The sequence below is a fragment of the Equus asinus genome, chromosome 22 (assembly GCF_041296235.1).
Source record: "Equus asinus isolate D_3611 breed Donkey chromosome 22, EquAss-T2T_v2, whole genome shotgun sequence".
NCBI lineage: Eukaryota > Metazoa > Chordata > Mammalia > Perissodactyla > Equidae > Equus > Equus asinus.
The window spans coordinates 69835256-69847730 of NC_091811.1; the positions used below are offsets into that span (position 1 = coordinate 69835256).

The window sequence follows — 12475 nt, forward strand, 5'->3', positions numbered from 1 at the left end:
CTCTCAAAGAAGCAAAACCCCCTGATTTATAGCGTTTGCCACTGTCTGTGGTGTGAATACTCCCGCCAACGTGGATTTCAAGCCACAACGTGACGTCACTGAGCGCAGTTAGCCGGGATGAGATGTACATGTGTGCTGCCCGCCCTGGCAAGTTGCTGCGGCTCTGCACGCGCCGGGAGGTGGCACGCAGGGCGTTCTCGTGCGCTGGAAACATTCCATGTCTCCATCTGCATGGCACTCACACAGGCGTACACTCAAGATTTGTTCACTTTATTGTGTGTAATTGTACCTCAGTAGCAAGTAAAATGTAAAAATGTCTGTAAGACCTAGAAAGACAAAAGCAGTTACATTATGTCCCAGAGGAAGATCCAGAGGGGTACCAGAGCCTCAGTGGCTGGAAAGACAGCACCCAGATTTTCTCGTGCCCACAGCAGAGAGAGAAAGGAGAGACCATGAGAAGATTCTGGTACAGACATACAGGAGATGGTGGCTCTTTTATCTGGGCCACTCTGAACCTTTCAACTTGAGATTTAATCCGCTCTCAGCAGTGATGGCTGATACACCACACAACAGACAGCGCTGCTCCCGAAATCTCAGATTCATGCCCGACAAAGCACGGCCCTGTCACCTGGGGATGAGGTCACCCCACTGGGCGGCTCCAGACGGACGTTTCGAGCACACCAACACCTGAACGCAATGATCAGACATGAAAAAGCACCGATGTAAACAATGTTAGTTTTATTTTGAGTAAAAATGCACATTCGTGTCATTTTCCTTGTGTCACTCGAATCTTAAATCTGTTCACTATGTCTGGAAGATATCTGTGGTCCAGCGAAATGAGGCGTTTTAATAGGACAGCTGCTCCTGACATATACAGCTCTCAAATATTTAGTCACAAAGCCAAAGCAAGACTTTAAAGCAGTTTGACTGATGGGAGCTTGACACATCCCTGGGTTCACTTGTTCCCGATCTGGCAGTACAAGACCATGGAAAATACCAGACCAAGTATCTGGAAAATAAAATCACAGGATTAGTGTGGAATTTAAGGGGAAACGCTGGGACATGATAAATAGATAGAAAGAACATTCTATGTGATGAAAAGACTCTGAGAGCTCTGATCCTATTTTTCTAAATCATCTCTCTTCCTGGGAAATGAGACTCCAACGGGACAAAGAGCACTGAAAAAGCTCTGTGAGTACTTTCTGTTTTAATGAGGGTTTTCAGCTGCCAATCCACGTCTAACCCTGCCTACCGGACCGCGCGTGGTACGGCTGCCACCAGAGGACCCTGCCCTTCGAGCCATCCCTCCTGGGGCGTGCAGCCCTGTGGCTCTGGGGGGCCCAGACCTCTGGGGGCTGAATGTACCTGTCGGTTCCATAAAAGGGTTGCCACCATCTGGTTTAGATCATCTGCATAAAAGTCAAGGAATCCAGAATTTCTCTTGCCATATTTTTAGGCATTGCCAACAGAAATGAAGAAAAGTAAATTTTTTTTCAAAGCTTCTAAATCTATGGGGAATAGCTGAATGCAGGAATTTCCTTTGAAATGAAAAATCACAGCTGAAACTCTGGGGCATAATTTCCATCTCATTAAGTGCCTCTCCCAAGAATGAGGGACCCCAAAACTTGCCCCAGTTGGCTCTGCAGTCATGCCCCGCATGCTGTGGTCTTGATGTGGAAATGACAGAAGGGCTGTGTGTGAGTCAGGGGGAAAGTTTGCTGCCCAGGCCCCCGTGAGGGGACAGGAGGATGAGGGGCCATGTACCCGAGTCATCGTCGCAATGGCCCCTCCCACACTGAGTCCTGCCTGCTCATTCTTTCCCGGAAATGCTTTTCAGGCGAGAACTACTGCCCTGTATTTCTTCCTTCTTAAAAAAAAGTCGATGCCAATTCTCTGCAAAAGTAGTGATTTCATTCAGAATCTTCTAAAAGTCAGGACTGAAATTGTCTTTTTGCCTTAAGTCTGGGCGACAAGTACCAAGAAAGAATCAAGAAAATGGGCAAAGTACTGGGACCAGGCAACTACCCTCTTCCACGGCCCCCTTGAAACAGACTCCCCCGCCTGTCAGCAGGCCAGACAGCTAATGTCCCACTTTCTTGCCTTTCTCTGCCTCTGAAAAGAAATTTTATCATTGTTCATAAAAATAGCAAATAATGCAAAGAGATTCACCACATAGCGATGCCAAAACTCGGGATAAACTTACTGAGTCATGTGCATGAGCTCCCACAATCTGAGGCAGCCTGAAAAATGTAAAGTTTTGGGGCCAGCCCAGTGGCGCAGCAGTTAAGCGTGCACGTTCCGCTTTGGCGGCCTGGGGTTCGCTGCTTTGGATCCCTGGTGCGGACATGGCAACGCTTGGCAAGCCATGCTGTGGTAGGCGTGCCACATATAAAGTACAGCAAGATGGGCACGGATGTTAGCTCAGGGCCAGTCTTCCTCAGAAAAAAGTGGAGGATTGGCAGATGTTAGCTCAGGACTAATCTTCCTCAAAAAAGAAAAAGAAGTAAAATGATCACCTTTCTCTTTTATCTGCTCTATTCCGGGACCTCCCATCGGGATGAGTTTTGTCCTACAAAGTGATGACTGCCAGTGTCAAGGGCTTTTTTTCTTAATTAAAGTGAGGAGAGAAAGTGCTGGTCATTTTTTTGTGCTTGTAATTTGCTGTAATCAAATAAGGAGAAAGATGATAGTCTAGATAATTAACTCAGAATAATGAGAATTCCGATGTCTCTAGATAAAATTTTCTTAGAAAAATAAAGCATTCTACATAGATTCCCAGCATCCCGTCAGAGGAGAATCCCACAGGACGTGGTCTTAGCAGAGCCTGGAAAACAACCCTGGGCCCGTCGGGGCCTCGCTCAGATGCACCACCGCCAGAGGCCACGTGTCGGAGCGTGGGTTTTTCATTTGGTGTTTTTCTATGGAGATAGTTTGAATGTATTTTCCGCAGGGAGCTATTTGCTCTGTTTCCTTCCTGAAAATATTTACTGCAGGGGTTTTCTCTCCAGGCACCTTCGTGTCTTCTTGAATCTGAACTTGGTAAGCCGAGCGGGTTGCTGCCTGTGTGTTAGGCAGCTGCACTCATGCCTGCGTCTACTGGATACATTTCATAGACTGGCTACCAGGAGACAGCTTTCTAAGCTCCGTTTTGAATAAAAAGAGAGGAACACCAAAGGATGCTTTTCCCTTCAAATCCTAGAGGGAGGGCAGGTTTTAGACTGAGGAAGTGAAAAAAAAGTTTCAAATAGTTCTTTGAACCAACTATATCATATCTACCCACAGTCTAGAAATCGCTCTTAATTTAACCAACGTAACTCAAAAAAGTTATATTTTATGATATTATCATATAAATTACATTCCTATAAATTAATCAACAGAAGCTTTTTATTAAGGTATTTCCCTATACACATCTTTAGAACGACCAATAAAATATCTAAATATGTAACAAACACATGGAGCATACCAATTTCTTTCTTTCTTTTTTATTTGAGGAAGATTAGCCCTGAGCTAACTGCTGCCAATCCTCCTCTTTCTGCTGAGGAAGACTGGCCCTGAGCTAACATCCGTGCCCCCATCTTCCTCTATTTTATGTGGGATGCCTACCACAGCATGGCTTGACAAGCAGTGCCATGTCCGCACCTGGCATCTGAACCCACCAATCCCAGGCCTCAGAAGTGGAGCGCACGAACTTAACTGCTCCACCACAGGGCCAGCCCCCACACCAATTTCATAAAATGCTGCAATGCTATTCCTCTTGAAATCTCATTTTCCATTACACATACTTGGATGCTTGGCAACGCCTTTGGCTCTGACAGAGGAGACCCCAATCTTCCCAGGGGATTCCATCCTTGTTTTCTCTGGCTTTGCTTTTGAGAAGCTTCTTAGAAGCATCTGTGAGTTGTGGGCGGTCACAGTCAGCTGTGTGGGTTTGAGTCTAATGTGGAATTTGACACTTACATCGATCTCCTCATTTGAAGCCTGCTTTTCAATCATTCGTCTAAAGGCTACTCTGCCAACATACGTGTGTGTTTGTGTGTGTGTGTGTGAGTTTATGTTTATAAACATCTGAGTGGACGTGGGGGATTCCTCTCTCACCTCTACAGCCACTAGTTTGTATTTCTAAATTAGCGTGAACCCAGAATACAGAGCAGAGAAACGAAGGACATTTTCCAAAGGCAGAATCGAGAGATTCGGATGAACTGCGCAGCACTCCTGGGCTCTGGTCATAAACAGCCACGTGTCAGAGGACGCTGCATCTTTAGACTATTCATTTGGGCTACAAGGAACCGACACTCAGCAGCCCGCTTGCTGCTGGCTGTCCCCACCCTCCCTCTAATGGTTGCTGCGAAATTGCACCAGGAACCCAGATGACGGCTGAGAACACTAAAGTGCTCAGGGCCGGCTAAGATTCCTCTCTGGCCGCAGTGTGGCACTCGCAGGAGGGGCAGCACCAGAACGCCAGGGAGCGAGGCGCGAACGTGGAGCTGACCAGCCAGCCCTCGGAGGCGCTGACCAGAGACGCCTCACACGTGGGGGATCCTTGCCAACCCCCCGAAATGGGATCTGAGTGAATTTGACTCACTTGCTCTCTAAATTAACCAAGATCTGGGACCATTCCAAAAATGCTTGTCTGAAGACTCTTATTTTATCTTTTTGGCAAAGAATTTTAGGCCACGTAAAAAATATCCTTCAGGTTCCTAAAAAAATTCATGCCAACATATAAAACTCCATACAGGATTGTTTTTCAACATCAGTAATCAAATTGATGAGCGTAAACGCATAAGCCTTGAGCTTCCCTAAAATCTTCTCCAAGCGAGTCCATATCCTGACAGCAAGGAATCAGTCAACTCTCCCTCGTTCCTGGAACCTGCTGGATTTCTCTAGAATGGAATAGCGGGAAGACAGCTCCCATACTCCTGCATGCGGATTTTATTTTCTGTTTCAAAATCGGAAAGGGAGATAAAAGGGTGAAGGTTGTGTCCAGGTTTGTTTGGTGCTATTTCTTCCAAATCAGGAAACTTTACCTCTCACGCTGGTTTTCAGTGGGAAAGGCTATCTGGGACTAAGAACTGTGTGGAAATTAATTCCATTTTTGTTTCCCAGTAGAGAGATCGTTCAGAAGTAACAGCCTCAGCCCTGCTCAGTTCATACAACTGTAACCCCCTCCCCAGACTCAGGCGAATAGGGGTTTCTGGGTGCAGATATGGGGGTGCTAGGTGCAGGCTGGGGTGTTGAGAGCAGATATGGGGGTCCTGGGTCCCTGGTGCTTTCCTGAAGCACTCAGCTTTTATTTGGCTCACCATAAATATTTGCTAGAAGAATTAATGAACCAACAAGGAAACGAATGAAGAGTCAATAATGCAAGTTATTAGTACTGTACCTCAATAACTGCCAGTCCAAACGCTATTCCAATAACCACGAGAATATGTTTTGCAACTAAGTCTTTTATCAAAGAAATGCATGGCTGTTAAGAGAACAAAACATAAAAAGTTATCCTTAATCAAGTTTTTACCTTATTCTAATGAATTTTTTTCCATTGGGTTGACTTTGTACATTGCTCCCTAGGAACACGCTCAGCAAAAAGGAATTCGGTTATTCCCACCACTGCATGCTCCTCCCCCAAAAAAGTTGTAATTGTTGCAGTTTGTTTATATATTAGAAAGCATTTGAGGAGCAAAATTTTGCTTCAGCTACCTGATTGCTGAATGTAGGGATCTTTAGCTATAAATAAGAATTTTATCCTGACTTGTGGTTGTTCATTTCAGTTAGCACCCTGACTGTGTGTTATTTACGTCTAGAATCTACAGCAGAGAGTTCCCTGGCTGGGTCTCCAGCTAATTGTATTGCAAGTTTTCATTTTTAAAACAAGGTTTTTCTAAAATCCCTTAATAATATTTATCAGGGTTATTTTTACCTTAAAAAGAAAAACACATTATGTCCACGATTATGCCCGTACTTTACAGAGAACTTAGAAAGCTTCCTCTCTGACACAGTTTTTGAAATTTATCCAAACCAGCATGCAATTCCAAGCTTCAAACTTTTCAGACCAGACTTAAAAACTCTAACAATTGTCAATTATTTGAATAATTCAAAAATGGAAAAATATTTCACAGTGTAATAGTGGTATAGTCTATATTGCCAGAAAATAGATCATTCTTATGAGAGTCTTACATGCACAAAGGGTCAACTAAATATTGCTGTTTTGTTCCATAAAATACGAGTTCTCCCCAAGGCTGAGAGCGACAGCTTTCTCCCCCTCACTCCTGAGCGCCGAGTCTCTCCACTCTCATCTGATCCCACGGGGTGGACGTTCCAGGAAATTACGTCAGTCGGGTGAAGCGCGAGATTAATGCTTGCGTGTACTCAGTCACAGTCAGTATATTGGAGAAGTTTTCTGGCCCCGTCCCCTCCAGATAACCAGGTTATCTTGGCAAAGGGGGGGGGGGAAGGAATGTAAATTATGGCCATTCCTGATTTTTAATTTTTCCAGACTTCTTGCAAATGACACAGGGCAAATGGAAGTATTTTATGAATTTATAACCTTCCTTTTGCGATACTGGTGTCTCTATCAGCCTAACTTCAGCTGATCTGTGTGTGAATTTAGAGGGAATTTCTCTTATTTTTTAGGATAATGCTGGGGCTTTTCAAAATCTATCCTGAGGAAAACCTCTTTAAGTTGAATCTTTCACAGGAGGCAGCAATCTGCAGTTGAATTCACCAGTCTCCTCCTCCTCCTGAGTGGAAACCACCTTCATTTGCCCCATATCATTTCCCCTCTTCCTTGTAGAGACTGTGTCTAAAGTTAGGTGGGCAGGAGGGGAGCAGGGAGGAATATGAAAGGTGAGAATAAGACTTTTTAGAGATGTTATTTTGACAGTGAAAACACGCGATAGCTCAGTCGGGAGAAAACTTCCCCGTTGAGTTACTTTAAATGCCAGTAACAGCAACGCCCTCAGGACTCAGTCTCGATAGGATTCTGGTAAAGGACATGACAGTCAGCAGGAGAGAGGATCCCGAGACCCCTCCTGTTTCCTGATACGTGATTAACCTCAGCCGCCATTAGTAACCAAAGCAAGAGTGAGAACAGCCTTCAGGAATTACAGAAATTAGTTTACCGAATCCTAGCAGCCTTTGTGGAGCTGTCTCCCAAGGAGACTGTAATCTCCTCGAGGTCCAGAAGCTTGAATGATTCCAGCCAGGGTCTGTCTGACACACAGCTGGCCCTGAAGGATAACGGTGTGGGGGACTGGAATTGGCCGCCCCAAGATACATCTCTTTGGCATGAGGATTATTTTTGGCTGGTTACTTTTAAAAACTGCAGACATGAGAGAAACTCTGAACAGTAATATGTACTTACCCTTTGTTAAGTGACATTTACATTGTAAAGGAAATCTCCATCTGTAAAGGTGTCTCCCTCTCTGTACCAGGAAGAAGGGGGATGACCTTATCTCTAGAAATTCTCATCAGTGCGGAAGGCAAGGACTTAAATCTGCATAATAACCTGACTCTCGTTTACTGTACTTGTCTGGTAACCTCCTGTAACTGACTCCCCCCACCCCAACATCCTCCTTTGCAGCTGAAGAGGGTATTTAAGGTGGGGGCTTCAGCCATTTTGGCGAGTTGCCCAGGTTGCCTGAGCCTCTCCCATGTATACATGTTATAAAGCTTTGTTTAATTTTCTCCTGTTGTTCTCTCTCATGGGAATTTAATTCCTTCTCCAGCCAGAAGGACCCAGAGTGGGTAGAGGAGATGTCTTCCTCCCCTACCACGGCAAGTAACGGGACATGGAGATCAGTGTCAGTTTGGTAAACACTCCTTCCGGCAGAAGGAGCAAATGTGTGGAGCCCTGTGCTGAGGACCAGCTGTCAGGTCCTCCAGGAAGCCATACCTCGAAGCCAGGACACTGCGTTAGATGGTCCCCTACCTCCTTGTGCCCCCTTTCCAAGAAACACCCAGGCTTCATTGGACCAAAGTTGCCTGATTATCTTTCTCTCCTTCCTGTTTACACTTCAGCCCCGTGCATGCAGGCGTCGCGCCGTCCAGAAATGGACTGCCAGTGGCTGCAGTAGGCCTGGTGTGTGGGAGGCGGTCAGTCCATATTTGATGAATTAACAATAATAAGAAATACGACTACGACCTCCACAAGTGACATAAGTATGGCATCTCCAGCACGTACAAGATAAACCCAGCTCTTCTACCTGACTTTAAACGTCTGGGTTCGCGCCGTCTCAACCGCAGCGATAATTTGGTAGATTGGTAGGTACACATAACATCCAGAGCCCAAACCCCCAGGCCAAGTACTTTCCTCCCACCCATACAGTTACCTGAAAAAAGGGGACTTCTCACAAAAAAAGAAAACTTTGCTGTGAAAATATAGATTTCTAGAACTTAAGTTACAATAGGAAAAATAGAAGATAATAATGACTAAAGTCACCAGAGAGAGGCCAAAATAAGCTTTCATCTGCTAGTTTGTCCTTTGCTCCCCCTGAGGTGGAATGTTTCTTTGATCTGTTACCATTGAGTTTAAATGACGCGAGACTCACAGAAGAAATGAAATGCTTCCTTTTTCTATATCTGCTTTTATCTTTAAATAAAGATTTCTTTTTTATTTCGGAAATTCCTGGGACTTTATGTCATGATTCCCGTTGGAAGTGCTGCAATCTAATTTTTTGTAGAGACTTTCAGTGTGAAAAGTTAACAGAACTACTTACTGTGGCAAATTTGACTTAGTTCTCACCTGTTTGTAAACGCTTTTATTATCATAAGTTGTACAAGATGAACCTGATGTGTCTGTACATTCACAGGACTTGTAATGTTGTTGAAAATTACTTCCCCAGTCAGCAGCGCCATTGACCAATCCACAGCATTTAAACTGTTTGATGAAAAGTAGATATGAAAAGGTATCACTAAAGAAGATAAAAACATTGTCAACACATTCACTCATATTCTTCTGAAACCACTATTAAGAAGTTTTTATACTAAAATATCGTGTAAATCTTTTCACCCACCTCTCTGAAGGTAGAAGCAAAAATGAAGGAATCGTCCATTTTGTTCTTAATATTGATGAAGGAAAATAGGGTTGCAGATGCAAAAGTGTGAGGAACTTGGCGAGAAGATAAAAAACTTACCTGCCAGTTTTTAATGACAAAAGAGAGGGCAGAATCCAATCTACGTATCCTAGATCCTGGGAAAGAAGCTTCCAAAGAGTTCATGACACAGAGTCATGGTCTCTTCGAAGAACTTTTGCTCAAAAGAGATGAGAGGCTTAAAAAATGAAAATTCCATCTCATGATCTTTGATGACTTTTGGAAGAGACGGAGAAGAGGGTTCGAGGCATCTCAGGGGCAAAGAAGATGCTTAATGGGCCCCCGTGAGATTGACTTTTACCTGGACGGCCGCAAAATGGGGGAAGGGGTGCAAATGAGGATGAAACTCTTGAATAACGTCAGGAAGGGGCCAGAATAAACAGAAACATGGGGAAACACTACAGGAACTTGTGGTCATGTTTGGGGAAGAAAAACAAGGAAGTGTTAAGACCAGCGACTCAGGGTAGATGGCACGTAATATTATTAGACGAAAGAGAGAAGCAGTTATGCCTCATCATGTCCTATTTTCTCCATTAGGGAGAAAACTCGTCATGCAGAACGGTAGGAAAAAAATTGCTGATGAGAATAGAACCAAGACGGGGTGGTTTTCCAGCCTCAGATGCATTCGCATGCCAGGACAGCAAAAGGACCTCCCCATACTGGCTGGGTGACCGTGTTACCCACATCACCGAAACCTCTCTGTGCCACCGTTTCTTCATCTGTAAGACACAGATAATAGTAGTTGCTAATGATAGGCTCTAACTCGTAGATTTGCTGTAAAGATAAAAATGAGAAAACCCATGTGAAGCTATGCGGTGCTCACCCGGCACCTGGCTTGCAGAAAGCGCTCACTACAAGTCAGCTGTTACGTTGTTGCTTTTGTTTTGTGGCAGTTCTCGTTTCCATTGTGCTCTCACGTGAACGTGGTCTGTTCAACGTGGACATCGATGATTTAGATAAAGATGTGAAACTCTCATCAGCTCTGCAGTTGCTATGGAGGTGGGAGTGGTGACCGATATACTGGAGAACAGAATCGACTTCCAGAGACAGTTCACACATGGACTCAAACCAACGAGTTCAACTGAGGTGGACATAAAGTCTTGCACTTTGGCTGGGAGACTTAATTGCACAAACATATGACTCACTAGACATTCATAGGACAAACAGCTGGAAGTTTCCGCTGGTCCCAAGGTCAATCAATATTAGCAAAGAGGGAAATCTTGAAACAACTACTTTCCTTTCCACGGTAAGCATGACTAATTGCTCTCTCTTTCTGATTAAATAATCTTGAATAGTATTGATGCAGACACTCCAGACCAGAAAGAACATAAGTCCCACTCTATGCACGCACAGATCAGTCCACACTGGAGTGCAATATAGCTTGGGGTTCCTTCGGGAAGCACAGACATCCTTACAGAGATGGAGTGGGAGGCAAAGGGGCTAAACGTGGCCTGATACCTGTCACCAGGTGAGAAGTGGGAGGAGCTGGGGAGGAGGCTGGTCAGGACTGCTGAAAGTGTTATATCAGCAGATGAACAAGGCTCAGAGCAGTGACCTCTGGACAAATAGTCACCCCGCGAATTCCAGAGGGGCACACTCTGAGAGAAAGCCACGTAGTATCTAAAAGCTCTGTCCGTGTGGGGTGGGCCCCCGGTCACCCAGCCAGGGTCCGAGGTAGGAGTCTTTCTCCAAAGACACATGACTAAAAAAACAAAGCCCTGGTGGATAAGAAAAGAAACGACTCAGAACTGACCATAAAAAAGGCCTATAGTCCTAGGAACACAGAGAGCTTCAGACACAGGATTTGTGTGTGAGAACGGAAGGAATTAGGACTTGTGCTACGACCACAGAACATGTAGACCCTGTGGTCGGCATCGAGACCTGGGAAACAGGGACAACACGCAGCAAGTGTGACTCAGGACCCAGGCCAGAGACCCAGTGGTCACCTGTCGTGTGCTTGGTCCCTGGTGGGGAGGACCAAGGATGCTCAGTCCCCCAGCAGAGGAACTGAGCTGTGTAAATTCCTCCTGCGTTAAACCTGGGTTAATCTGGGCTCTAGAGGGGGGAATGACTGTGGAGGGGAGGGTCAGAGGCTGCTGCTGTCGCGGGGCTGGGGCAGCACAACCTGGGCAGTAACACGGGGACTGATGTACTGGGCTTCTGCTCTTGGAAACGACACTTTAAGCAGAAATGTTACAAGCTGGAGTCTATCCAAATGGGAACTGGGGAACGCTCTGGTAAAAATGTCGTCTGATCAATAGCTCAAGAAACCAAGGATGCTTCCACTTGAAAAACAAAGCTTTTATCAGTCACATGGTAGCCATTTTCAAAGAAAAAGTTGGAATGTGCAGAAGCATCAGTAGATTTTCTTTTTCCTCGGAAACTCCAGAAAGAAGAAGTAGGACTAAATGATGCGCATTCTTGGGAGGCAGATTTTGTTTCAAACTAGGAAAGAACACACTGATCATCAGACTTGGGTATAAATGGGATGGGGTGGGCAAAGATTGGTAAACTTTCAGCTCTTCAGAGGGTGGATGCACATGAAGGTAAAATACTTCAATCAATGAGAAGTCTGGTTAAACGTCGTGAAACCCAGCTCTCCTCTAGGATTCTGGGAATTTCTATGACACATGTGGAATGAACTCTCCATACAGTCACTGTGATGGGAATTCCGAGCTGAGAAGGTGTGGTGGGGAGGAGTTTCACAGTGAGTAATATCTGAGGCAAGCTTCAAAGAATGTGATGTATTTGGAGAGAGAGAGACAAGTAGTAAGTATACTGCAAGGGCGGGGATGGTGCAGAGACAGGAAGGCAGACTTGCTAAGGGCCCCTGGCCTGCCCGGCATGCTCCTTGGGGAGCAGTCTTCAGCAGGGCTCAGAGACGGGGCAGGAGCCAGACAGGGTACACCTCCAGTGCCTCCCAAGGTTTTACTTTACCCAAAAGAGAGCGAAGCAGCCAAAATAAACAAATGAATAAATAAATAAGGGAGGAGCAAGAGTACTGATTAGAAAGAATTAACTAGTCAGACAGATCTGGGTTCAGATTCCAACCCCGTCACTTGTTGGCTGTCCGACTTCTCTAAGCCCTAATTTCATCTGTCAAATAGGGACAATGAGATGAGCTGCATTACCATCTCGCAGAGTTGTGGCGAGAATTTGGTGAACTCTGAGCATAAAGCCTGGCGCGTGGTGAGTGGCAGGCCTGTCAGCTCTAATTATTTCACAAGAGGGGGGCAGGCACGCAGCCAGAGAGAGAAACAGAGACTCCTCAAACACACCCTCCTTCGAAACGGCAAATAGTAAAGCAATTATTGACTTGGCCCAGTCAAGCTTAATCTGTCATAAACATATTTTCTTAATCTCTGTCATTCTAAACTGCTTCAGAACTT

At 45.2% G+C, this 12475-nt stretch overlaps 1 protein-coding gene across 1 annotated transcript in view; it reads right to left on the bottom strand.

Annotated features, from left to right (window-relative positions):
• Positions 1 to 721: 721 nt before the first annotated feature.
• TSPAN8 (tetraspanin 8) overlaps positions 722 to 12475 on the bottom strand; it is a 29509-nt gene continuing 17755 nt past the window's right edge. The window contains exons 6-8 of the mRNA XM_044755910.2: positions 8738 to 8872; positions 5381 to 5464; positions 722 to 1009 (exon numbers count right to left, since the gene is read on the bottom strand). Of these exons, the coding sequence (XP_044611845.1) occupies positions 956 to 1009; positions 5381 to 5464; positions 8738 to 8872 (273 nt within the window). The 3' untranslated portion in view covers positions 722 to 955. The remainder of the gene's footprint in view (positions 1010 to 5380; positions 5465 to 8737; positions 8873 to 12475) is intronic.